Source organism: Delphinus delphis, chromosome 5 (assembly GCF_949987515.2).
Source record: "Delphinus delphis chromosome 5, mDelDel1.2, whole genome shotgun sequence".
NCBI lineage: Eukaryota > Metazoa > Chordata > Mammalia > Artiodactyla > Delphinidae > Delphinus > Delphinus delphis.
Genome location: NC_082687.1, coordinates 75,256,893 through 75,282,867, shown reverse-complemented (window position 1 = coordinate 75,282,867; position 25,975 = coordinate 75,256,893). Strand labels below are relative to the sequence as shown.

General features: G+C 35.3%; 1 protein-coding gene across 5 annotated transcripts in view; it reads right to left on the bottom strand.

Moving 5' to 3' along the window:
* Positions 1 to 25,975, bottom strand: part of PDS5A (PDS5 cohesin associated factor A) — a 127,337-nt gene that overhangs the window by 65,017 nt on the left and 36,345 nt on the right. For 4 of the 5 annotated variants that reach the window (XM_060012671.1, XM_060012674.1, XM_060012675.1 and 1 more), the window contains exons 3-8: positions 12,970 to 13,173; positions 11,806 to 11,892; positions 11,176 to 11,273; positions 6,713 to 6,839; positions 4,075 to 4,155; positions 2,018 to 2,158 (exon numbers count right to left, since the gene is read on the bottom strand). In XM_060012671.1, the coding sequence (XP_059868654.1) occupies positions 2,018 to 2,158; positions 4,075 to 4,155; positions 6,713 to 6,839; positions 11,176 to 11,273; positions 11,806 to 11,892; positions 12,970 to 13,173 (738 nt within the window). The remainder of the gene's footprint in view (positions 1 to 2,017; positions 2,159 to 4,074; positions 4,156 to 6,712; positions 6,840 to 11,175; positions 11,274 to 11,805; positions 11,893 to 12,969; positions 13,174 to 25,975) is intronic. The other variant, XM_060012673.1, reaches the window with a different exon arrangement.

Below are 25,975 nucleotides of genomic sequence, written 5' to 3'. Positions count from 1 at the left end.
AGAAAAATGACTCCAGGATATCATCTTTTCCTTAAGAATGTCTCAACTCTCAGGGATAGGGGTTTTGTGGTTAAAATAGGCACACTTACTAAACAAAGATAAAAATGAAAATTCAAGTTTTAACACTTATAACTACAAAAATGATTTTCTTTCACAAAGTTTTTCGCAAGCAATGTGACTACAATGCAGATTAGTGCTGCCTTTTGGTAAGTAAGTCCAACTTAGTATCCAACATGATTTATTTTTTTAAAGAAAAATCAATCTATCCCTTAAATGTCAAACACTAGAAAAACTGGAAATTTTACTTTACTTGAAGGTGACTACTTTAGTAGCTTAGTGATTATTTCAAATGTGACATTTCACATCTATGTAATTTAACTACTGAAATAAAATTAAATGAAAACTCGCTCCCACCCCCTGCCTTCTTTTTCTTTTTAATTTAAATTCTTGGCTGCACTGGGTCTTCGTTGCGCACGGGCTTTCTCTAGTTGCGGAGAGGGGAGGCTACTCTTCCTTGCGGTGCACGGGCTTCTCGTTGTGGTGGCTTCTCTTGTTGCAGAACACGGGCTCTAGGCACACAGGCTTCAGTAGTTGTGGCTCGCAGGCTCTAGAGCACAGGTTCGGTAGTTGTGGCACACAGGCTTTGTTGCTCCGTGGCATGTGGGATCTTCCCGGACCAGGGCTTGAACCTGTGTCCCCTGCATTGGCAGGCAGACTCTCAACCACTGCGCCACCAGGGAAGCCACCCCCTGCCTTTTTGAATTTTTAAATATGTTCTCTGAGTGAGGTTGGAATATGATGATAGTGCTGGTAATTTTTTTCTGGTGCAAAAATCATTTGGTGTCTCTGATGTACAGCTGTTATTAGTAATCTATACCAAAGTGAAAATTATCTCATTAAGATATTACCTAATACATTGTTTGAATACAAATATATATATATATATAATGTTAATTAAAATAATGGGTAAAATGAGAAATTCTGCATTAGTAATTTACCAGTGACTTTCTGAAAGAAATTCAAATGGCCACCTAGTTTTTATTTTTCTTCAACCTTAGTTGAAAAAGGTAACCACTCTGTTACTGCTTCTAATTACAAAGTAATTGATTCAGAACAATTCTCTGGAAAAATTTTCTAAAACCAAAATAAAGCAATTATGACTGTTTTATGTTTTAAATTGGTGAATAAATGTAAATGTCTATCTCTGCCTAACATGAAAAAAGTCTTATATATAAAATGTGGCAAATTTTCTGACTATAGCAAAGCTGCTAAGTAGCACAACTCCAGAGTATCCCTTAAAACATAAGTGATAATAGCACTATGGACCCACACAGTGGACAGTGTATACAGTTGCATGCAGTGGCCCAGTATAAAGCAAAATCAAACAAACTGTTATGTTGAAGCATTTTCTCAAGTATTTTTATTGTTCTCAGAGGACTGTAACCTAGGACTTTTAACTATAAAAAGCTGTAGCTATATGATTCAGGGATATAACTACAGAAAATCACCACAGCTATAAAAACTTCCTAGGCTATCTGCTTAGCACACACTGGTGACTCCAAAGGGGGCACCCTAATTATATATAGATAGTACCTAAACTACTCTGAACCTCACGAGCCACAACTACTGAGCCCACGCACCACAACTACTGAAGCCTATGCACCCTAGAGCCTGTGCTCTGCAACGAGAGAAGCCACCACAATGAGAAGCCCGCGCACCACAACAAAGAGTAGCTCCTGCTCAATGCAACTAGAGAAAGCCCACGTGCATAACTGAATCACTTTGCTGTACACCTGAAACTATCAACTATATGTTGACAGTTTGATCAACAAACTATCAACACTGCTAACCAACTATACTCCAATATAAAATAAAAAGTTTAAAAAATGCATACCTTAACTAAATATAAGAAGGTAAACTGAACTCACATTTTATTCTTTTACAGTTAGAGAAAAACAATATGATATATATTTTTCTCTTAAATGTTAAAGGGCTTAGAAATTATAGTCAGTCCTACCTTCAGTTTGAATTCAAGCTGCGGCATGACAGATAATAATAAATGAGGATCTATAGCAAAAAGTTCCTGAATCAGATCAAATACATGTTCTGACAAATCACTTACTGATGATCTTCCCAGCACCAGGACTTGATTGAAAAACTACAGGAGATAAACATAAAAATAAAATATCCGTTTCATTTAAAAACTTAGATAGGTTTTTTAATAAACATGTTAAAAGAAAACGATATAATTAGGCATTCCATATACAAGTGAAGGTGGTGAAAAAGAACAGATGTTTAAATTACTAATATATATGATAGGACAGTCCACCAAAACAGAAGAAATAAACCTCTAAATATCATCAAATTATGAATGTTACATGAAAGAGATAAAAAGTAATTGAGTTGTTAGCTTTCTTTCAAATTAGGATGACAATTCTAGGAATCTTAACTTTCATTAAAACAAAACAATTTAGATAGTTTATGTAATTCATTATAGAGAATTTTATTGAGAAATTTCCTTTTATAGCACAGAAAATTTTTTAAAGTCTTAATCTTTTGAATTTTTATTTAAGCTTGAGGATTCTCTCTATTAGTTTAGTAATAAAGAATAATTGAAGGTGGAGGATGAGTTGTTTGGTTTTTTTTTAAATACCCAGAAAGTCAAAAACACTGTAACTCAGAGGACAAAGAGAAGGAAAATGTGATGATACAAAGGCTGATAATTTAAAAGAATTCTAGGAAAAAGAAACAGAGAGAATATAAAAGCACAAATTAAAAGATACCTCCACTCCTTGCTAACACACATAAACTTAGAAAAAAAATTAAATGTAAAAATGCTACAGAGGCAGCTGTATGCAACCGATTTGAGCATATGTTTTTGGTAGTATCATCAAATGATATATTTCTTTTGAAAAGCAACACACATTAAGAGTTAGAAAACATTAATATTTATTACACAGACCTTGAAAAGAGTAAGGAAAATAGTTTTAACAAAACTAAAAAGTACACATGCACACACAAATAAGCACAGAACACAAATTCTGAAAGGATACATGAAAATCTATTGGTGATGCCTATTTCTGAGAATTAAGAATAGAGTATTCAGGGTTTGAAGAGACAATTTTCACTGTATACCTTTTGTACTACTTGAGAAAACATTTTTTTTTTTACCACGTTTAAGTATTTATTTAGTAATATAAATAATACTAATAATTCATACCATTTAAATTAACAGACTCTCACTTGGGTTTTTATATGTAGAAAATAATTAAACAATAGAGAAATGCTACAAAGACAGTTACTAAAGATAGTTACTAAAGATAGTTACTAAAGGAAAACACTGAAAAAATATAAATGTGAGGCAAGAGGGAAATGATTAGGTAAATTATATGTGAATTCAAAGGAACATTTATAGTCATTCTTATCATAAATAAAAAAATCAAAATATGGAAATACATGTATAAATGAAGACAATTCAAAGTTTTATATATGAAAAAAATAGGTAGGAGTTTGAGCAAATGTTCAATAATGAAATTGCTACATTAAGGTAGTAGAATTATAATTTTTTTTTCCAAATTACTTCATTGATTTTTTAAAGAACAAAAAGAAAACGAAAAAACTTCTATTCAATAAAGTAAAAAAAAAAATTTATTACTCTATAACAATTATTTAAGAAAGCAAACCAAAAAGGTTCAGAAGAATGGCCTAGAGACATGAAGAAGAAAAAAGAGAGAGACCCATAGATAAAGATGAAAGGAGAAAGTGAAAGAGGTCAGCATATCCAGGAGATAAAAAGATAAATACAAAGGCAGTAGAAAAAAGAGTAGAAATTGTAAACAAATTTTCATAAAATAACATCCTCCCATCTTATGCCATTTAAAAATAATGTCTATAGCTTACAAAGTTATGCTGCATTTGGTTACATTTAGACATATCAGTTTTTTATATATTTCTTATAAAAAGATGAAACTGTTTACAGGCTAAATAAGCCTTTATGTGAAAGGTTTCAATAAATTAGTACAATGGATTAAGAACTATAGAATTATGAAAAAAAATATAGGCAGAAATACATACATTGGCAATGCATGCCTCAATAGTCTGGACTGTCCTTTTCAATAGGACTTTTGCGAGGTCAAAGGACTGTTTATTTAAGTTCTGAAACACAATAAAAATATGCAAAGTTACAAATGAATTAGTGAATTTATGATCTAGATAGCAACACTAGAACACCAATGTCTTCAAGTCCACAAAATATGAAGCAAAAAATATAACTGAACTCCATTCAAGGTTTTACCCAATATCTGGCTAGTCAAGTGGTCATAAATGCAGAAGTTGCAAATAGCACAACCATGAATCAAAAACTAAAATACATTAGATAATTAGCCAAAAGCCCAACCCTATATTAAGTTTAGTTTTACTTAACTTAAATTGGACCTAAGGCTTTTTGGTTTTGTTTGTTAACCAATTTGAACTGGCAATCACACCCATGCATCCTAAACAAATACACACACACGCACGGACACACCCCTTTCGAACCCACTATCCTCAGTATTTCACCGTCTAATTAACGTCTGTTCTGAGCAAGAGTGGACCTGGTAAGTGTTTCTGGTAAAATTCTCAGCCAATTATGTTTTTAAAACGCCAAATACTGTCTTCACTCCTCAAGATTCCCAATGCATGGTAACAAATTAAAGGGTCTGAGGAAGCCTATAGAAAAGACATATATTTAATTTTTAAAAACTTACTGTAAATGGAATTCTTGTGTTGAAGAGTACCCATTAACATCTCCACACTTTGCAGTTTTAGACCAACCTGAGATTCACTGACCATCATCTCGCACCTATCCCCCAAAAAGGCAAGGATATCCTATACTCTAGGTTAGTAGTCAGCAAACTTTTTATGCAAAGAGCCAGATGGTAAATAGTTTAGGCTTTATTAGCCAGCCATATCGTCACCACTGCAACTACACAACTCTGGCTGTTGTAGCAGGAAGCAACCACGGACAAAATGAAAACAAATAAGCATGGCTGTTTTCAAATAAAACTTTTACATAAATAGGCAGTGGGTCAGATTTGGTCTACAAACTGTAGATTCCTGACACTTGCTCCAGGTTTTTATTCCATTGGCAAGAGGATAAGATTATCTCAAAATTAAGGCAACCTTGGAGGAAACAAATAGGTGAGGGAGATTAAGATACAAACTTCCACGTGAAAAATCAATGAGTCACAGATATGAAATGTACAGAGTGAGGAACATAAGTCAATAACTATGTAATATCTTTATATGCTGATATATTGTAACTAGATTTAGGTGAGCATTTTGAAACGTATAGAAATATTGTGTAACAGGAATTAACATAGTGTTATGTAGGTCAATAACAAAAAAAGATATCAGATTTGTAGTTATGGCGGGGGGTGGGGGGGCAGAATTGGATGAAGGCATTCAAAAGGTACTTCCAGCTATGAGGTAATAAGCACTAGGGATATAATGTACAACATGATAAATCTAATTAACACTGCTGTATGTTATATATGAAACTTGTTAAGAGAGTTAAGACATTTCATCCACAAGAAAAAAATTTTTTTCCTATTTCTTTAATTTTATATCTATGAGATGATGGATGTTCACTAAACATTTTATAATGTTTAAATTAAATGAAATAAATCATTTCATAATATAAGTCAAGTCATTATGCTGTATACCTTAAACTTATACAGTGCTGTATGTCACTTATAACTCGATAAAACTGGAAGAAAAAAATTAAGGCAACCTTTCTGTTTCCTAAAAAGGTATATTTCCTACTCATTAAAAATAACCTCTAACTAGAATACAAACACCAAATACACTATTCCTCAAAAAGTTTTTCCTTTATTCTGCCTGACATATACTCCCCCTATGCCATACTCTCAAAATTTTTACCAATTACAGACTCATTTGAATTAAAAAAATGCAAATAATATATAGTGAGTAAGGAGAAAAATTTATAATTGACTGCATCTTATAGTGAGTAAGTATCATTAGATACATCTTCATTTAACATCTGATAATAGGTCACTGAACAGTCAGAGGAAAAGGGCAGAAGAGTAAGTATCAACAGTGGGGTAGGCCTGAGTCCACCCCAGAGGGGAAGCTGGTAGGGAGCTAAGTCCTTCAGTTTCTTAGGGGGAGCTAGCAGAGAGAAACAGAAAAGGAAATGGAGAGGAATATACAGCTCTGAATCATCCTTTTCCCCTTAACATTAACCACATAGTTCCCACTTCTGCCTAAATCTTTTTCTGAAAGTGCCTAAGAAAAATGTAGGACATGGGTTCTGAGAAGAAATACAAATTCCTACACTCTACATCTACGTTACAAAAGAATAAATACATTTTCTTTTCCAAAACAAACAAACAGCAACTAACCAAGACAGTACTCCAATCCCTTGTAATTTCTAGATTAGATATGAGTGGTCAATCAATCTGGAACATTTTTAGTTTTCCAGAGAATAGGCAGCACTTAACTGAATGAAAATCTTCCATAATATATTAATCAATATATCTTCTAAAGATAACAATAGCTATAAGACCAATATGTGTTACTCTATTTTATTTGGGGCTGGAGAATGATAATGGGAATAATTACATGGGATTGCAAATGGTGAAAAACAATTATTTTTCATATGTGTAGTACTACCATTAAATATTAACCTTTAATATCTTCATACTATACAGACCTTATGTGCAGGAATGAGGTTAATAAGAATGGAGTCCAATAATTCTTGAGTAACTCCATCACCTTCCATGATGATAGAACTCATCAAGTCTAGCATGTGCATTTGTACCTTCCTATTGTGGCTATTGCTTTAAAAAAAGAGGAAGAAAAAAAAGAAAAAACAATTAGGCTTACAAAAGAAAATTAAAACTTCCCAGTTTAAAACAACTATCTCAAATGTAAAAGGATTTTCACCTGATTGAGGGAACCATGCCAGTAATGGCAAAGAAACTTTGGCTGCTCTATATTTACTTTCTCCCTTTGTTGATTATTAAAACAGCTACTAAGATATCATTGTAAAGTATTTTACAAAAACAAAAACCTTTAAATTTAACTAAGCCCCTATACAATTAGAATTCAAAGAGTGAGTTAAATTCAACTAAACAAAAATGTCAACTTCAAAGAAAGGACATCTTTGCTTATATGCCCCTGGATTTTAAAAGGTGATAAAATTTTAAGTAAGGAAACAAAAAAAATGTACAAGATAATGAAGGTAGGCAGTTTTTCATCCTTTTTATCCTTTTTGATCTTAATAATTCCTCCAAATAAGGCAGAACTATAAACACACAAAAAAGCCTAAGTCAACACTCCTATATTTTTGCCGTTGGACTTTTTAGTTCAACCATACTGAAAACCCAAAGTATGATATAAAATGCTTACCAGAACTTATAACTAGAAGGTTCTGAAAATGTCATCCTGCTATCTCTCAAAGAATTTCAAACGAATGAAAAATCAACGAGGTAAAAAGCCAAGAATCAGTTTCAGTCCTGCTTCCTTAGCCAGTATAGAGTCAATGTGGACCTCCTCAGTAAATATCTCTACTGCTGATACAAACTTACCCCAAAAGATTGGCTACAAAATTGTTATAAATTAGTAGAGCATCTAGGTTTCTCCCTCTCTGACTGCATCTTAAATAAAGACTTGACCTATCCATTTTCACATTTATCAGAATACATATGCAAAGACAAATCAAGATAATATAACTTAGTTGTACTACTACAGACACAGGGAAGTTTAAATTAAGACTAAACTAAATGTTATTTCATTTATGTATTTCTTACCTATAATTTTTTAAAAATTAGTTTGAAATAATGTATAATACACCTGTTGGACACTTAGTTGTAAAATCAAAGATGAAAAAATTTATAAAGTTGGTAGAAAAATTGTCCCATCGTTAGAGACACAGTTTTCTACAAGGCAGAAAAATACCCCTTTTAGAAAGATACCCCTCTTGCATATCCTCTCTTAAATATCTTGTTTACTACAGGCCAAGATTGTGAAAGATCAATTATATAGTGGGATGTGTGTGTGTGGTAGGGGGTGAAGAAGAACAGATATTCAGCTTGATGCAAAAGAATGAAGAGAGTATATAGCTCTCAGATCCATATGCACTTGAGGATAGGAAAGGAGTGAAGGAAAGATAAATGAAAAATGGACTTAAAAATTATTTCCACAAGTTCCAGCCCAAGCTTCAATAATAGGGGTAAGATTTACTCTCCTACTTGAACAACTAAAAAACTGGACAGAATATAAGAAATAACAGTTTTCAGACATTATACACATGCTGCTGAAACAAGGGAACAATTTTCGCAGCTTACTTTTCCTACTTGGTAAAGTTTCCAGGCTTCAGTATGGGAAGAGAAGATACTAGCAGAGTCTAATGGTTTTCCTGAGTCTGGGGTGACTATAGCTTGCAGGGCAGAATACCAGAGGGGAGAGAGCTACTCAGAGAGCAAGCTCACAGAGGGTACCCCCCTCCCCGAGTCTTCAGGTGCTTAGTGATCAGCACACGCAGGTGAGGAAATTTCTTGAGTTTGGGGAAGGTACCACCTGAAAGGCGTGGAGGGAATAATTCCCGGAATTCACACAGGTCTTAACAATGTGCATGTTCCAACTACAGTGGAAAATCTTATAACTTACAAGGGCATCTAATAGAGTAATCAGAAGGGTAAACCCACATATCCTCTACGAGCTCCACCCACAATGGGACATCAAAATCAAACTGTTTAAAACCAGTAATAGAGAAAATCTTAGGTGGGTAGAGAAAAAGAAGATACATTATTTACAGAGGAACAAAGATTTAAAATGACAAAACTTATCATTAGAAACAATGCAAGCCAGAGAAAGATGCAGGAAACATCTTTAACAGTACTGAAAGAGAAAAAAAAAAGTCTATTAACCTGAAATTCATACCATGAAAATAACTTTGAAAAATGAAGGTGGAATAAAAGACTTTTTCAGACATATAAAAACTGAAAGAATTCTATCAACAGTAGCCCTGAACTATAGGAAATGTTAAAGGAAATCCCTCAGAGTAAAGTAAAATAATACCAGGTGGAAATCTGCATATATGCGAAGGAATGAAGAATACCAGATATATGGTGAATGCGTCAGTAAATACAAATCAATAAACTCTATCAAAAGGCAAGTCCTTTATTTACTGATACCTCATTGTGAATTCTTTCAATTAGATAATTAGGTCAACAATAAACTTAGATCTTCAGAGTTAGTAAAGAAAAATATTGATAGGATTGTACGTAAAAGTAATAGAGGAAAGAAGTATAACTGCAGAGTGGGAAGCGGACTTAAGTGGATAACCAAGGTCACAAAATGGGCAGAATGACAAGTCAGGCATTTTTTTTTTTCATTTTGTTGGTGATTTTAATATTAAAAGAAAAAACTGCAAATATGTGGTAGAGTGCAAACAATGGCCACAAACTGTTCCCATCTCTTATGCACAAGCCTTTAAAACGCTGCTCTGTCCAACAAAATATGGAGTCTATCTAACCAACCTTTGCATCTGGGCTTGCCTATGAACCTTGCTTGGCCAATGAAATATAAGTAAACATGAAGTATGCAGAGGTCTTAAAAAGTGCTTGTGTGGTGGGGTGTGCCCTTCTTGCTACATTTGAAACCCAGTCAGCATAAGAAGAGGTCTGAACTAGCCTGCTGGATGACAAGAGAGTGACACGTGACCCAGTTGTCCTATTACCTCAGCCAACTGCCAGATGTCCTGCTAACTGACTGCAAATACAGGAGCAAGTCCAGCCCAGAGAGAAAGAACTGACAAGCAGAATCATGAGCAAAATAAAATGGAATCTGTTTTAAACTACCAAGTTGTGGGTTACTTTGTTATGCAGCAAAAGCTAAGTAACACAAAGGTAAAGTTTATACATTTTATCTTTTATTTAAGGGCCTTCAGTTAGTTGCCACAGGAAGATTTTTCTCATGCAGTTTTTTTATAAGCTTCTATCACTAGACCAGGTTGGTCCAGTCCTTTCCTGTTTATTTCTGGTTAATTCTCTTCCTACCATTCTATCTAAGGAAAAGAAAAATATGTTAAAGTATTCATAAGAAATCTACAGAAAACTTTAGAAATGTGCTGTCCAATACAGAAGCTGTTATCCAACAGCCACTTGGCTACTGAAGATAAAGTCTGAATAGAGAGCCTTATGTTGAAATAATAATGCTTTTGGATAACATGAAATAAATAAAGTATATTATTATTATATATATATATATATATATATATATATATATATATTTTTTTTTTTTTTGCGGTACGCAGGCCTCTCACCGCTGTGGCCTCTCCCGTTGCGGAGCACAGGCTCCGGACGCGCAGGCTCAGCGGCCATGGCTCACGGGCCCAGCCGCTCTGCGGCATGTGGGTGGAATCTTCCTGGACCAGGGCACGAACCCGTGTCCCCTGCATCGGCAGGAGGACTCTCAACCACTGCGCCACCAGGGAAGCCCAAGTATATTATTTAAATAAATTTCACTTGTTTCTTTTTACCTTTCTTAATGTGGCTACTAGAAAATTTAAAATATATTTGACATATATTATGTTTGCATATAATGTAATGTTGCAGAACACATCTCATAACAATGCTTGGTTTACTACACACACACCACACACACACACACACCAGAATGAAACACTGGATTGAAATCAGTTTTGGCTCTCCTGTTCAGCAATTTGTGCCCCGGCAAGCCACCAAACTCCTCTGTACATGAATGTCCCTATTTCTATAAGGAAAGAGCAATGCTTACGATTTTTTTTAGCTGTAAAATGAGAAGATATCAAAGTCAGTATACTTAACCGCTGAGCTATTATGCCTCCCAGTACTCACTAATGATACTTACAATACTTAAAATTTCCACCTCATCAGTTAGTACTTCATTATATAAGGTCTCATACCGCTTGCTTTACAAGAGTCAACCTATACAATTGACACCATTATTTAAAATGGTAATATAAGGACAAAGGCAGGTTTCAGACAACAGAATTTATTTTCCTTTTTATGTTAACTCTTCTAAGGAAAACATTTCCTTTTAACTAAAAGATCTTAGTGTAAATGCACAGTACATGATACTTTAATACATAGAGCAAGAAAAAGAGACAGAGATGCTTAAAAAATAACTTACTTGATCACTGAGAAGAGAGTCCTAAAAAGCTGAATAAAAATTTCATTGCAATCTTCCAATTCAAAGCAGATGTTATATGATTTAACCCAAGCTAAATTCTTGAATAAATAAATAAATAAAATTATTTACACATACATAAAAGTTACACAAAAGCAAGCTCATTAATAAAATTTAATTTTTAGAATTATAAATCTACAGTAAAACTTATAATGGCCCAACATATAAAATTACAATTGTTTAAACAGTCGTACTCTGATCTTTAAAAAGACGTATCTGCTGGTATTAACCTTCTCTAATTGAAAAATACTGTCAGAGGCTAGTAACACATATATACGTACAAAATATAGGGCACAGTGAAAATTAATTCAACTTAATCTCTTTTGGGATTAGAAAAGAATAAAAACAGAAATATAAAAATAAAGTTTCAAATAATATAACAGCTTTGCCAGTGGAATATGCTTTATCTTTTCAGGATATGAGGAGCAAAAAAAAAGATTGTAAATGACATTTTCTTAAGTGGGCTTAGTATAAAACAAACAAACAAAAGATTCATTTTACATTATAAAGTTACTATAAAGAATTTTCTACAACATGAAATAATGTGATATTTATTAAATAAAATTTGTTTACCTCTAATAAATAAAAGTATCTATGAAACTGCGGGCTCCTTGTATCCTCCAAACCCTTTAATTGTCTGGTAATAAACAAAAATATGTCCTGTTTTAAAAAATGATAAAACATATTAATTTAGATACAAATACTTGTCACATTCACAATACACTAATAGTCTACAATATATATTCTCCATTATAGACAATAAAAGAAAATTCTCCTTTAGCCAATGACTTGGGACTGGCCTAGTCCATTACTTAAAATATCTGGAAAACAGCAAATCACCTAAAATTACATTCTTTAGAAGCAAAAATAAAGATTATTACTGCCACAAATCTTTAGGCTTTCTCATTCTGAGAGGACCATAGGTTCTATATCTTGCTACCCTTCTAGTACAGAACTTTATTCACTATCTTCATCTTGTATTATGGCAGTTATCTTCAGTTTAAGTACCTGGATATGAGTCTCCCATTATAATTTCCCAAATTAAATAGTAATTTTCAGTACCTAGTTTTGAATTTGATGAGTGACTACAAAGTTGTGTGGAACAAAAGCAATAATAGACTGGTCCAAGGGTTGTACTTTCCACAACAATAGTGCTCCATTTCTTAATAAGCTTTCTTTAGAAGTTTTAACCCCAAATAGTATCAGTATGGAACAAACTGATTTTAGGACTATTTAAAAGAAAGCAATCCAAAGGATTAAAGTATAAAAGTATTCAAAATACGAAATCAGCTCAAGAGATCAACTCAAAAGAGGAGTTCCTCAAACATTTCTAACAAAGGCAGAACCATCAAGATGATCATACAGTTTTGCATATAATATAACTTGCAGGGGAAAACAGTCATTTGAATGTGTAAATTCTGTTATATAGTTGTTTTGAAAAGTGTCATTCATCCACCATCCCCCCTTCAATTCAGCCATCTGGGCTTTCAGATGGATATTCCTGAAGGTTAGATATGAGCAGACAGGGACTAGTTTTGATCCATACCTTTTAATGCCACATAAAAATACCAATCATTTTTGTGGATACTCAATATTAATTGAATGAATAATTAATTAGTTTTAGAACTTATGATATAATCTTCTTACGGTCACAGGATGATTAAAATGAAACCTATGTTCCTAAGGGTAGTAAGCTAAACTATAAAAGTAAACCAATTTTGTAAAGATTGTATTTACCTTAAGTTTATCGTGGGAAGTATATGGAGCTTCTGGGGCATAGATTCTAAAGATGTCAGCCAAACAGCATGCTACAAGGAGACGCACATCTTTATTGGGATTCCTGAGAAAAAATTCAGATGCTAGATGCAAGGCTAGTGGGAGATACTGCTGTTTTTCATCTTCTGAATCCTGATCCATATCCATAAAAGTTTTGACTACCATCTGCAAAAATATATAGAAGAAAAATACAACTCTTGATATTTAGAAACCAGTGGAGTATATATATTTAATCATCTCCATTACAACACAGACTAGCAATCAGTTACCATCAGAGGATTCACAATCAATTTTTGTACATCTTCATTTAAGAATTCGAGTAAAGATTCCAAGCGTGAACAAATGCCAACTTTTGGATTACTGATAGATACATTATCTGCATTTGTACCAGGTTTACGAAGAACTAAAGACTCTCGTTATTATATTATATCTAGCCCCAGGTAAAAAGTTCATGGCTTCATATGGATAAGCAAATCATTTGTTATTTTGCAACCTCATCAATTATGTTTCTTGTACATTTTATCATCAAAGCTGCCTTGATTTAGGCTCCTTAAAACTATTTCATTTCACACTTTAATGGGTTTTGCAATTCACAATAGAAAGCCATGTTTAAATATTTTTATGTAGTTGTACTTCTGATTAAAAGCCTTAATTATAAAATAACCTCTGTTCTTATTTATGGTTTCAAAATTAACAAATGCACATTTTAGAATCACTCTAAAAGGCAAAAAAAGTATAATGAAAAAATCCATAATTTCTCAACCCCAGAAAATAACCACTATTTATGTTTTTGTGTATTTTATGCTGGTCTGTTTTCTCTGTAAAGATGCAAATAACCATATAGTCATTCCTTATTCATTTATCCAATCATGATTATTTCCTCATGCCATCACAATTCTTCTTTAAATAAATCAGACTTCACCTAACCAGTCAACATTCTCAAATATTGAAGGTGTACTTCTATTTCTATTTTGACAAGACTTTTTATCGTAAGTGCTGGGTTTTTTCAAATACTTTTTTCTGTGTCTACTGAAGTGATGTTTTCCACCTAATTCTGTTATGAGAGTAAATCCCACTGACTGGTTTTCTAATTATAATCCAATTTTAATGTATAACATACACTGTCCTAAAATATAGACAGGTATAGTATGAATGACCTAACCTGGAAAAAACAACACAGATGAGGATGACTGTAAATCACTATTCCTTATGAGCCTAAATACAAATGTCAGGAATGGCATCTTAAAGAACTGAATTCGGTGATTTTATTATAAATGGCTTTGTGCTCATACAGAGCTTGGGGGTGGGGAAGGAGGAAGGGAACAGTAAAAGTGGAAACAGTCAACATCTGGAGAATACAGGAGCTCTCTACTATTCTTGCAACTTTTCCAAGTCAGCAATTATATCAAAAGTCAAAATTAAAAAAGAACACATTTACCACATGATATGGGACGAACATACATATATTAATAGTTGAAATGAAAGTTCACCAAATAAGACTTGTCTTTTAAAAATTTTTTTAACAAATAATGTTAAATATTAATCGGGGGTGGGGAAGATGTATTATTCTTTTTCTGATTTTAATATATAAAATCTTCTGATTTTCTGATTTTATCTGTGCATCACTAGTTTGATATAGAGATGTTAATAATATGGAAATAAAATCACATTTATAAAGTATTCTAATTCTACTTTAAAACCTTTTAAATCAGAAATGCATATGGCATAGTGATTTACAGTCATCCACATCTGTGTTGTTTTTCCCAGGTTAAGCCATTCATATTATACTTGTCTATATTTTATGACAATGTGTGTGGTGCATTCCCTTCTGAAAGTTTTGAATCCTAGCGAATTCCCAAGGACCAGATGTTCTTTTTAAAATTATTATTTATTACACTACTATTACTTCATCCAGAGCTTTATTTCTTTTAACATGTTTTGAAATATTTGTGTTTATTCCACTTGATTTTAACATTAACATATAGCTGAGAAAAATGTTTTCCAGTTTTAGAAGTCATTTGTTTCTTTCACCTAACTCTTGTCAGGAAAAGAATTTTTATCTGTTTTGTTAACAGTTGTATCCTCAATGACTAGAACACGACTGGCACATAGTAAGCTTGCAAACTTTTTTTTTGAAAGAACATTAAAATTCACGACCCAGAGCTAACCACGATTTGAAAAGATACATGCACCCCAATGTTTACTGCAGCACTGTTTACAATAGACATGGAAGCAACCTAAATGCCATTGACAGAGGAATGGATAAAGAAATGTGGTACATATATACAATGGAATAATACTCAGCCACAAAAAAAGAATAAAATAATACCATTTGCAGCAACACAGATGGACCGAGACTGTCATACTGAGTGAAGTCAGATGCAGAAAGACAAATATCATATGATTATCACTTATATGTGGAATCTAAAAAAATGGTACAAATGAACTTATCTACAAAACAGAAATAGAGTCACAGATGTAGAAAACAATCTTATAGTTACCAGGGGGGAAAGGCGGAGAATGATAAATTGGGAGATTGGGATTGACATATACACACTACTATATATAAAACAGATAACTAGTAAGGACCCACTGTGTAGCACAAGGAACTCTACTCAATACTCTGTAATGACCTATATGGGAACAGAATCTAAAAAAAGAGTGGATATATGTAATATGTGTAACTGATTCACTTTGCTATACAACAGAAACACAACATTGTAAATCAACTATACTCCAATTAAAATAAAAAAACCAAAGCAACGAAGTAAAATGTTAAGATTTGATAAAGGTGAGTGGTAGGTACATAAATGTTTGTCTTATTATTCCCTATGAATGTCTGAAATATTACAAAATTATAAGGACGCAATTTGATTAGGTAAAACGAACTTTTGTTTTTAAGGTTTCGGGTGCAAGTTTCCAATATGACTTGAGCTACTTGGGAGATTTTCCAGAACAGCTGTTTCAACCATGTTCCAATTTTGAGGTTCCTAGTAGCCCTGGTAGAGGCAACAAGACAGCCAAAAGGAGTGGTGTGACGGGCACATGCCCAGGGTCTCTCAGTTGCTTGCCTCTGAGCAGCTGGCTTTTCATTAGCTTTATATATTGACCTTCTGTATTTGGGCAGTACAATACCTTAAGACTAAAATACGTTTGTAAACCATTGCTACCCCTCATAAAAGCTAGGAAGCTTTGCGTGGGGGAGGATTGGGAGTTTGGGATTAGCAGATGCAAACTAGTTTATATAGAATGGATCAACAACAAGGTCCTACTGTATAGCACAGGGAGCTATATTCAATATCCTGTGATAAACCATAATGGAAAAGAATATGAAAAAGTATATGTATAACTGAATCACTTTGCTGTACAGCAGAAATTAACACAACACTGTAAATCAACTATACTTCAATAAAATTTTTTTAAATTCATGAAATGTCTTTTTAACATCTACTCTGATAATATATATCATGTATATTTTTAAAAATATGATCCATATGTCCCTACCATTCTGGCAAAAAACTTCATCAGTTCTAGACAATCAGTATATTATGTCTGTTGCTCGAAATTTGTTTAGAATTTTTAAGTAAATATAGTCTAAACATAGGTCTATAGCAGGGGTCACAACTCAAGGGGAGGGAAATGGAAATAACAACTTGGGAGAAATGGAGAGCACATGCCCCATCCAAAGACAAGAGCTGGTTTCAGCTAATTGTTGCCAGGTGAGAATGCAGACCTAGTACTGCAAAATCATTCAGTTGATCAGGACACAATAAAAGGTTAAGTGAAATCATCCGACTTGAGAATTTCAGCAACTCCAAAAAGTTCATACCATTGTGAGGGACAAGCAAAACGTGTCTATGTGGTCCCCAAATCAGCAATTTACAAATTGTTAGAAATATTTCAAAGGAAAAATGTCAGCACAGTCAACTTTTCAGGTAGACAAATTATTCTGAAAAGCTGTTTTGCCATTTCTTTTATACTTAGTTTTCTTTAATTAGTTATAAAAGATTATGAAGAAAATATTCAATAAACTGAACATCATTAAAATCCAGAGAGCCTTCAAAATGTTAATGAGGATTTTTATAGCACATACTCCTAAACCATACCACAGAAAATACCAATAACATTTTCCAAGCCCAAAAGTAATGGTAAAAACAGACCACTTTAGAACCTACCAAAAAAAATTAATTCCCAGTGGGATAAAAATCAAAATTTGAAAGGGACATCTAAGAAAGTTTTTAAAAATTAAGAGGGGGACTTCCCTGGTGGCGCAGTGGTTAAGAATCCGCCTGCTAATGCAGGGGTCACAGGTTCATTCCCTGGTCCGGGAAGATCCCATATGCTGCGGAACAACTAAGCCCATGCACCACAACTACTAAGCCTGAGCTGTAGAGTCCACGAGCCACAACTACTGAGCCCGTGTGCTACACCTACTGAAGCCCGCGCCCCTAGAGCCCACGGTCCACAACAAGAGAAGCCACCGCAATGAGAAGCCCGTGCACCACAAGGAAGAATAGCCCCCACTCTCCGCAACTTGAGAAAGCCTGTGCACAGCAGCAAAGACCCAACGCAGCCAAAAATAAATAAATAAATTCATAATAAGAGGGACTTCCCTGGTGGCACATTGGTTAAGAATCTGCCTGCCAATGCAGGGGACACAGGTTCCAGCCCTGGTCCAGGAAGATCCCACATGCCGCAGAACAGCTAAGCCCGTGTGCCAACGCTACTGAGTCTGCGTGCCACAATTACCGAAGCCCGCGCACCTAGAGCCCGTGCTCTGCAACAAGAGAAGCCACCACAATGAGAAGCCCATGCACCACAAGGAAGAGGAGCTCCCACTCGCCGCAACTAGAGAAAGCCTGTACGCAGCAATGAAGATCCAATGCAGCAAAAAAAAAATTGAATATCTTTATGATCTTGAGCAGGAAGGATTTCTTAAATCAAGACACAAAAAGCACTAGCTATGGATTGATTCTTTCCATAAACTAAAGTTAATGTGCATTCATCAAAGGTATCACTAAAGTTTTCAAAAAGACATGCCACTTAATGAAAGTAGATACTTGTGACACGCATAACCAACAAAGAACCTATCTAAATATATGTAAAGAACTCCTACAATTCAGTAAGGAAGAGAAAAGCCAATTGTAAAATGGACAAATGACTTGCTAGACTAAGCACTTTTTGAAAGAAACCCAAATAGTCAAAAAAATGGGGGACTAAATCCCATTGGTGGCCAAGGACATGCAACGGAAAACAATGGTAAGAGAACTGACATTTTAATAATACTGAGTTCTCTGATCCACAAATATGGTATATGTCTCCACTGATTTAGGTTTTTCTCTTCCAGACTGACTGAATATTGGGACAATCACTGCATCCTTCTGGAAGGATACTCTCTATGTTGCACTTCCATCACAATGCTTATCTCACTGTGCTTTCTGCTTTCCTATTTATTGTCTCTCCTAGGGCTATGGCTGCACCCTGTTTATTTCTATACCTTTGGCACGAAGACTTTGGTTTGACATATACTCAATAAAAGTTTGTTGAGTGGAAAAAAATGTCTTCCAGCATTTATTATGTAGTTTTCAGTGTATTGGTCTTCTATATTTTGTTACTTCCAACTATTTACCTTATGGATGCTACTGCGAATTTTAAAAACTTTGCATTTTCCAATTGCTGGTTCCTATTACATATAGGCAGTCAATTTTTGCATACTGAGCCTTTCACACTGCTACACAGCTTTACTGGTTCTAGTAGCTTGTTTATGCATTTCTCAGGATTTTCTATAAATGCAATATCATTAACAAAAAAGGACAGTTTAATTTTATCTTCTCTAATTTGTATGCCTTTTCTTTTCCTTATAGTGCTAGCAAAACCACGATACTGAACAAAAGTGAGAGCAGACATTTTTGCCTCTTTTGAGATCTTAGAAAGCATTCAGTCTTTCACCATTACATATTAAGTTAATGGGTTTCTGTAGATGCCTTTTTACCAGGTTGAGAAAGTTTTACCTTCTATTCCTAAGGTGCTGTTAGTTTTTATGAAATTTTTTTTCAGATACTTTTCCCACATCTGTAGGGATGATAACATGTTTTTCCCAATTTACACTAGTGTTAATATGTGCAAATAAATTGACTGATTTTCAAATATTAAACCAAATTTGCACTCCTGGAATAAACCTGACATGGTGGTCATTGGGGGTGCACTATGTTTCGCATGTGTGCGGTGGGGTTTTTTTGTTTTTCCTATTTTTGGTTTGTTTGGTTTGGCTGGCTGGATCTCCCCTGCTAATATTTTGTTGTTCATTTAGGCTCTTGGTCTGCAGATTTCTTTTCTTGTAATATGTTTTGCTTTGGTATCAAGGTAATATTGGCCATATAAAGTGAGCTGGAAGTGTTCACTCTTCCTGTTCGCTTAGTTTGTGTCGGACTAGTACGCTTTTTTCCTTAAGTGTTTAATAGAATTCATCAATGAAGTCATCAGGGTCTTTATTTGTGGGAAAGTTTTTAGTTGCAAATCTAGTTTCTAAAATCAGTATAAAGGGACTTCCCTGGTGGTGCAGTGGTTAAGAATCTGCCTGCCAATGCAGGGGACATAGGTTCGAGCCCTGGTCCGAGAAGATCCCAGATGCCCCAGAGCAACTAAGCCTGTGCACCACAGCTACTAAGCCTGTGCTCTAGAGCCCTTGAGCCACAAATACTGAGCCCACGTGCCACAACTACTGAAGCCCACGCGCCCAGAGCCTGTGCTCCGCAACAAGAGAAGCCACCACAATGAGAAGCCGGCACACTGCAATGAAGAATAGCCCCTGCTCGCCACAACTAGAGAAAGCCCACGCGCAGCAACGAATACCCAATGCAGACAAAAATAAATAAATAAAATTTTAAAAATAAAATAAAACCAGTATAAGGTGGGACTTCCCTGGCGGTCCAATGGTTAAGACTTTGCTCTTCCACTGCAGGGGGCACAGGTTCCATCCCTGGTTGGGGAACTAAGATCCCTCGTGCTGTGTGGAGCGGCAAAAAACAAAAACAAAAACTGTACACTGAGTGCCTAGCCCTTTGCCTAGCACAGAGTAGCTCCTAAGTGAATATTTCTTGACCTTGAGCAGGAGTGATAATCAATCACAACATCTGCCAAAAGCTAAGTGACCAGTTATCACCTGCAATGTATAATAGTTAAAATCAGTATAAAGCTATCCGGTTTTCTATTTCATCTTAAGTCAGTTTCGGTAATTTGCATTTTTCCAGAAATATATCTATTTCATTTAGGATACTGAATTTACTAGCATTAACTTGCTTATAATATGCCTTTATTACCTTTTTAATGACTATAAAATCTAAACTGATGTTTCTTTTTTCACTGATATTGCTAATTTTTGTCTTCTTTCTTTTTTTTACTTTTTATTTTTTCCCCCTTGCCCCCCCTTTTTTATCTTGGTTGTTCTAATGTAGTGGTCTCGAGGAGGCGTGAATTTGCCACCCACCTCCAGGGGATATCTGCCAATGTCTGTAGACATTTTTAGTTGTCACAACTGGGAAAAGGGGCTCTACTGGCATCTAGGGGTAGAGACCAGGGATAGGACAGCTCCCCACAATTATCAGGCTGTAAAAGTCAACAGAGCCAAGGTGGAGAAACCTGATCTAACAGCGGTTTTGCCAATTTTATTATCTTTTCAAAGAACCAAATTTGGCATTATTAGTTTTGTCTACTGTCTGCGCATTTTCTATTTGATTGATCCCCATTCTTACCTTTACTATGTCCTGCTTTCTACTGGGTTGGCCCAAAAGTTCCTTCAGTTTTAAAAGTAAAAATAAAAGACACATTTTTCATTTTCACCAAGAAGTTTATTGAACAACGTATTCGCCCTTTTGTTCCACTACTTTCTGCCATTTTTCAGGCAACTTCATAATTCCATCTTCCCAAAACTTTTACTCTTTTTGAGCAAAGAACTGTTCCAGGTGCCTTTTACAGTCTTCCAGGGAATTGAAATTTTTTCCATTAAGAGAATTTTGTAAAGACCAAAATAAATGGAAATCCAAAGGTGCAATGTCTGGTGAATACGGCAGATGAATCAGAACTTCCCAGCCAAGCTGTAACAGTTTTTGCCTGGTCATCAAAGAAACACAGTCTTGTGTTATCCTGATGGAAGATTATGCGTTTTCTGTTGACTAATTCCAGATGCTTTTCTTCGTCAAGTGCTGCTTTCAGTTGGTCTAATTTGGAGCAGTACTTGTTGCAATTCATCATTTGGTTTTCTGGAAGGAGCTCATAATAGAGGACTCCCTTCCAATCCCACCATATACACAACATCACCTTCTTTGGATGAAGACCGGCTTTTAACGTGGTTCGTGGTGGTTCATTTCGCTTGCCCCACAATCTCTTCCATTCCACATTATTGTACAGTATCCACTTTTCATCGCCCGTCACAATTTGTTTTAAAAACAACGTTTTCGTTACGTTTAAATAGAGAATGGCATGCAGAAATACGGCCGAAAGGTTCCCACCCCCCCCACCCCCCACTTAACTTACATGGAACCTGAACACCAAAGCAATTAACATAACTAAGCTCATGCAAATGATTTTCAACGCTTGACATGGATACTTTGAGTATGTCAGCTATCTCCCACATGGTATAACGTTAATTGTTCTCAATTAATGTCTACATTTGATCGCTATCAACTTCAACTGGTCTACCTGCAAGAAATCTCCAGCAGGAAACTTTGCAAACCACTTCTGACACATTCAATCAGTCACAGCACCTTCTCCATACACTGCACAAAGCTTTTTTTGCATTTCAGTTGCGTTTTTACCTTGCTTGAAATAATAAAGCATAATATGCTGAAAATGTTGTTTTTCTTCCATCTTCAATGTTAAAATGGCTACACAAAAATTCACCAATTTTGATAAGATTTTTTTTTTTTTAATGCACACTGATATGACAGCTGTCACAATACAATCTAACAAAATTGTTTCAAAGGAAGTTAAAGACAACTAAGCGCTACTGGAGCCATCTTAACAGAAAAAACCAAACTAACTTTTTGGCCAACCCAATACTTTCTTTAGGTTTAATTTGCTGTTCTTTTCCTAGGTTCTCAGGGTAGAAGCCTATCACTGATTCTAGATTGTTCTCTTCTAATATGAACATTTAAATGCTTATCAAAATAAATTTCTCAATAAGCACTGCTACGAAGTTCAAAATATTTTCTAGTTTTCCTTGTGATTCCTTCTTTTATTCATGTATTACTCAGAAATATACTGTTTAATTTCCAAATATTTGGGGTATTTTCTGGACATCTTTTCTTACTAATTTCTCATTAAACTCCCTGTGATATTACCCCTGTATGTAATATGAATCATATTAAATGTATTGAAATTTGTTCAATGGCCCACCACATGGGCTATCTGTCTTAGTGAATGATTCATGTGCACTTGAAAAGAATGTGTATTTCTGCTGTTATTGAATGGAATGTCAATTAGGTCAAGTGCATTGGTACATTAACTCTTCTACAACCCTACTGATTTCTGCCTACTTGTTTAATCAATTACTGAAAGAGGAGTGTTGAAATTTCCATGTGTACTTGTTAATTTCTCAGCTATGTGGAAGCTGTTATTAGGTATATACTGTTGTATTTTCTTACTGCAGTGACCCCTTTATTATTATCAAGTATCTTTTCTTATCCTTGGCACTATCACTTGTTCTAAAGTCCACTTTGCTTGAAATACTGCCACTGTAACTTATGATCTGCATTAGCAAATTCTTCCAATCTTTTTACCTTTTTTTTAAAAGACAGGTTTATTGAGGTTAAATTACATAAAATTCACTTTTTAGTGTCCCATTCTACGAATTTTGACAAATACACAGTTGTGTAACCAACATTACAATCAAGGCATAGACTACTTCATCACCCTAAAAAAGTTCCTTTGTGTCCCTGTGAAGTCAACCCTCAGCTGCTTCCTTAGCCCTTGGCAACCCCTGATCTGTGCTGTCTGGCAACCCCTGATCTGTGATATTCTGTGATTCCAGAATATCACATAAATGGAGTTACACAGTACATTGCTCTTTGGATCTAGCTCTATCACTTAACATAATGCATCTGAGATCCATTCATGCTGTACATATCAGTAATTCATTCCTTTTAAGTGCTGAGAAGTATTCCATTGGGAATATAATTCCCAATTTAATTGGGAATTCCATTGTGTTCAGAGCCAAAAAAGACAGACACAAATGGGGAGCAGGGTAGATTAATAAAGGACACAAGGAGGGCTTCCCTGGTGGCGCAGTGGTTGAGAGTCCGCCTGCCGATGCAGGGGACACGGGTTCGTGCCCCGGTCCGGGAAGATCCCACATGCCACGGAGCGGCTGGGCCCGTGAGCCATGGCCGCTGAGCCTGTGCTCCGCAACGGGAGAGGCCACAACAGTGAGAGGCCCGCATACCGCAAAAAAAAAAAAAAAAAAAAAAGGACACAAGGAAACATATGGGGGAGATAGATCCATTCATTTTCTTGATTGTGATGATGGTTTCAAGGCTATATATGTACGTCAAAACTTGTCAAATTGTTTTGCCCTGACAGCAACTCTCTGATACCAACTGGATGTACTACATTTCAATTCAGTTCTAACACTAACTACCTGGAGTTAGCACAGACCCCGCAAGTAAAAGAGCAAAAAATTCCTTCACAAAACTCCCCGCACTTCAGATGACACATGCAAGTCCTGGGGGCCGCCTGCATTTGTGATAGGCCAGTTATGACTTTAGGGTTTCCTACAATACCCTCAGGTTCAGTAATTTGCTAGAATGACTCACAGAACTCGCTGAAAGCATTATACTTACGATTACAGGTTTATTATAAAGGACATAACTCAGGAACAGCTAAACAGAAGAGACGCATAGGTCAAGATCTTGGGGAGAGAAGGCAGGGATGAATAACTTCCATGTTCTTTCCTGGTGGATCTGACACAATACTCTCCTGGCACATCAATGTGTTCATCAACCAGGAAGCTCCTCCTGGTTTCCAGAGGTTTACTGGGCTTCCTTATGTGGGAATAATTCATTCATTCATTCATTATCATTTCATTGAGCTAGGTCACTAGCCTCCCCCTCACTTCTCCCAGTTGGCTGAAAATTCCAAATCTCCAACATTTTGCTGACCAGTCCCTTCCTGAAGCTCTCCAGGAAGGGGGTCAAGAGTCACCTCATTAACATAACAAAGATACTCCTATCACTCAGGAAGTTGCAAGGGTTTTTGAAGCTCCCTGCTAAGAACTGGTAACAAAGACTAGACTAGATATATATTATAGTATCTACTTCAAACATGTGCAACCTATTGTATTTCAATTATAACTCAATACAGCTGTTTTTTTAAAAAGGCACTGTCTTGGGGGAAAAACAGTAAAGTAACAGAACTTTAAAACCTCACTGGTAAAAATTAACTTTTAAAAGTCCAACATAGAAAATGAAAACTCTCATTCATTCTTAATTACAACCACTTTGGTGTTTTCGGCAAGTAAAAGATATGCACACCCAATGGCCCAACAATTTCACCAATGTCTATGTCTATGCCCTAAAGCAGCCTGTACATGTACAATAGAACAGGCATACAAGTATATTCATAGCAATGTTGTTTGTAAAAGCCAAAAAACTAGAAGTCAGTGGCAAGAGAGGATTGGTTAAGTAGTACAATAGAGTACTTAGTATACAGCAATAAAAATAATTGAAAAACACATAAGCAATAACATGGATGAAGCTCAAACATAATACTGAAAAAGACGCATACACAAGGAACCATACTATATGATTCCATTCATATAAAATTCAAAGCTAAAACTAGAGAAAACTATATTTTTAGAGATTTGTACATAGACAGTGACACTATAAGAAAACCAGAGAGACTGCATTTATATAGTGGTTATGAAAGAAAAAGTTTATGACTGGGAGGTACACACTAGACTTTTGGGGGTGCTGATGATATTCTGAAGGTGTTGATAGTCTATTTCTTTGTTCATATGTTCACTTTATAGTTACTTGTTAAACTCTATGTACTTTTTATATGTTCACATATAAATATATACACACACACAAGACCCACCATAATATATGTATATGCATTTAATAAAATAGTTAATGGCTACTTTAATTATAATAATAGCTAATAATAAATTTTTAGGTATGATAATCATAGTATGATTTTTTTTTAAATATAGTGCCCTATTTTTTAGGAATACATTCTGAAATAGTAATGAAATGCTATCTGAGATTTGCTTCAGGAGTTCATTATTCTCTTTTCTTCACTGTTGTTTTTGTTGAAGTTTTTCCATAATGAAAAATGGAAAAGTTAAAAAAAATTACATGTATCATAAGAATCTTAGATTCCTTTTAAAGGAGCTAATCTTATCACCTTTGGGGGACAGGGCCACCACCTGGCATGCAGAATGTGGGATCTTAGTTCCTAATCCAGGGATCAAACCCATGCCCCCTGCAGTGGAAGCGAGGAGTCCTAACCACAGGACCGCCAGGGAATTCCCTAATCATATTTTAGATAATGTAAAGACTTCAGAAATTTTCCATTTAAAAATAAGAGAAGGGGATTACCCTGGTGGTGCAGTGGTTAAGAATCTGCCTGCCAATGCAGGGGACACGGGTTCGAGCCCTAGTCTGGGAAGATCCCACATGCCGTGGAGCAACTAAGCCCGTGCGCCACAACTACTGAGCCTGCGCGCCACAACTACTAAGCCCACGTGCCAAAACTACTGAAGCCCACGCACCTAGAGCCTGTGCTCCGCAACAAGAGAAGCCACTGCAATGAGAAGCCCACGCATGGCAACGAAGAGTAGCCCCCGCTTGCCACAACTAGGGAAAGTCTGTGCGCAGCAACGAACACCCAACACAGCCAAAAATAAAGAAATAAATAATTGAACAGACTTGTGATTTAGTCAAAAAAAAAAAAAAAAGAGAAGGTGTAGGGA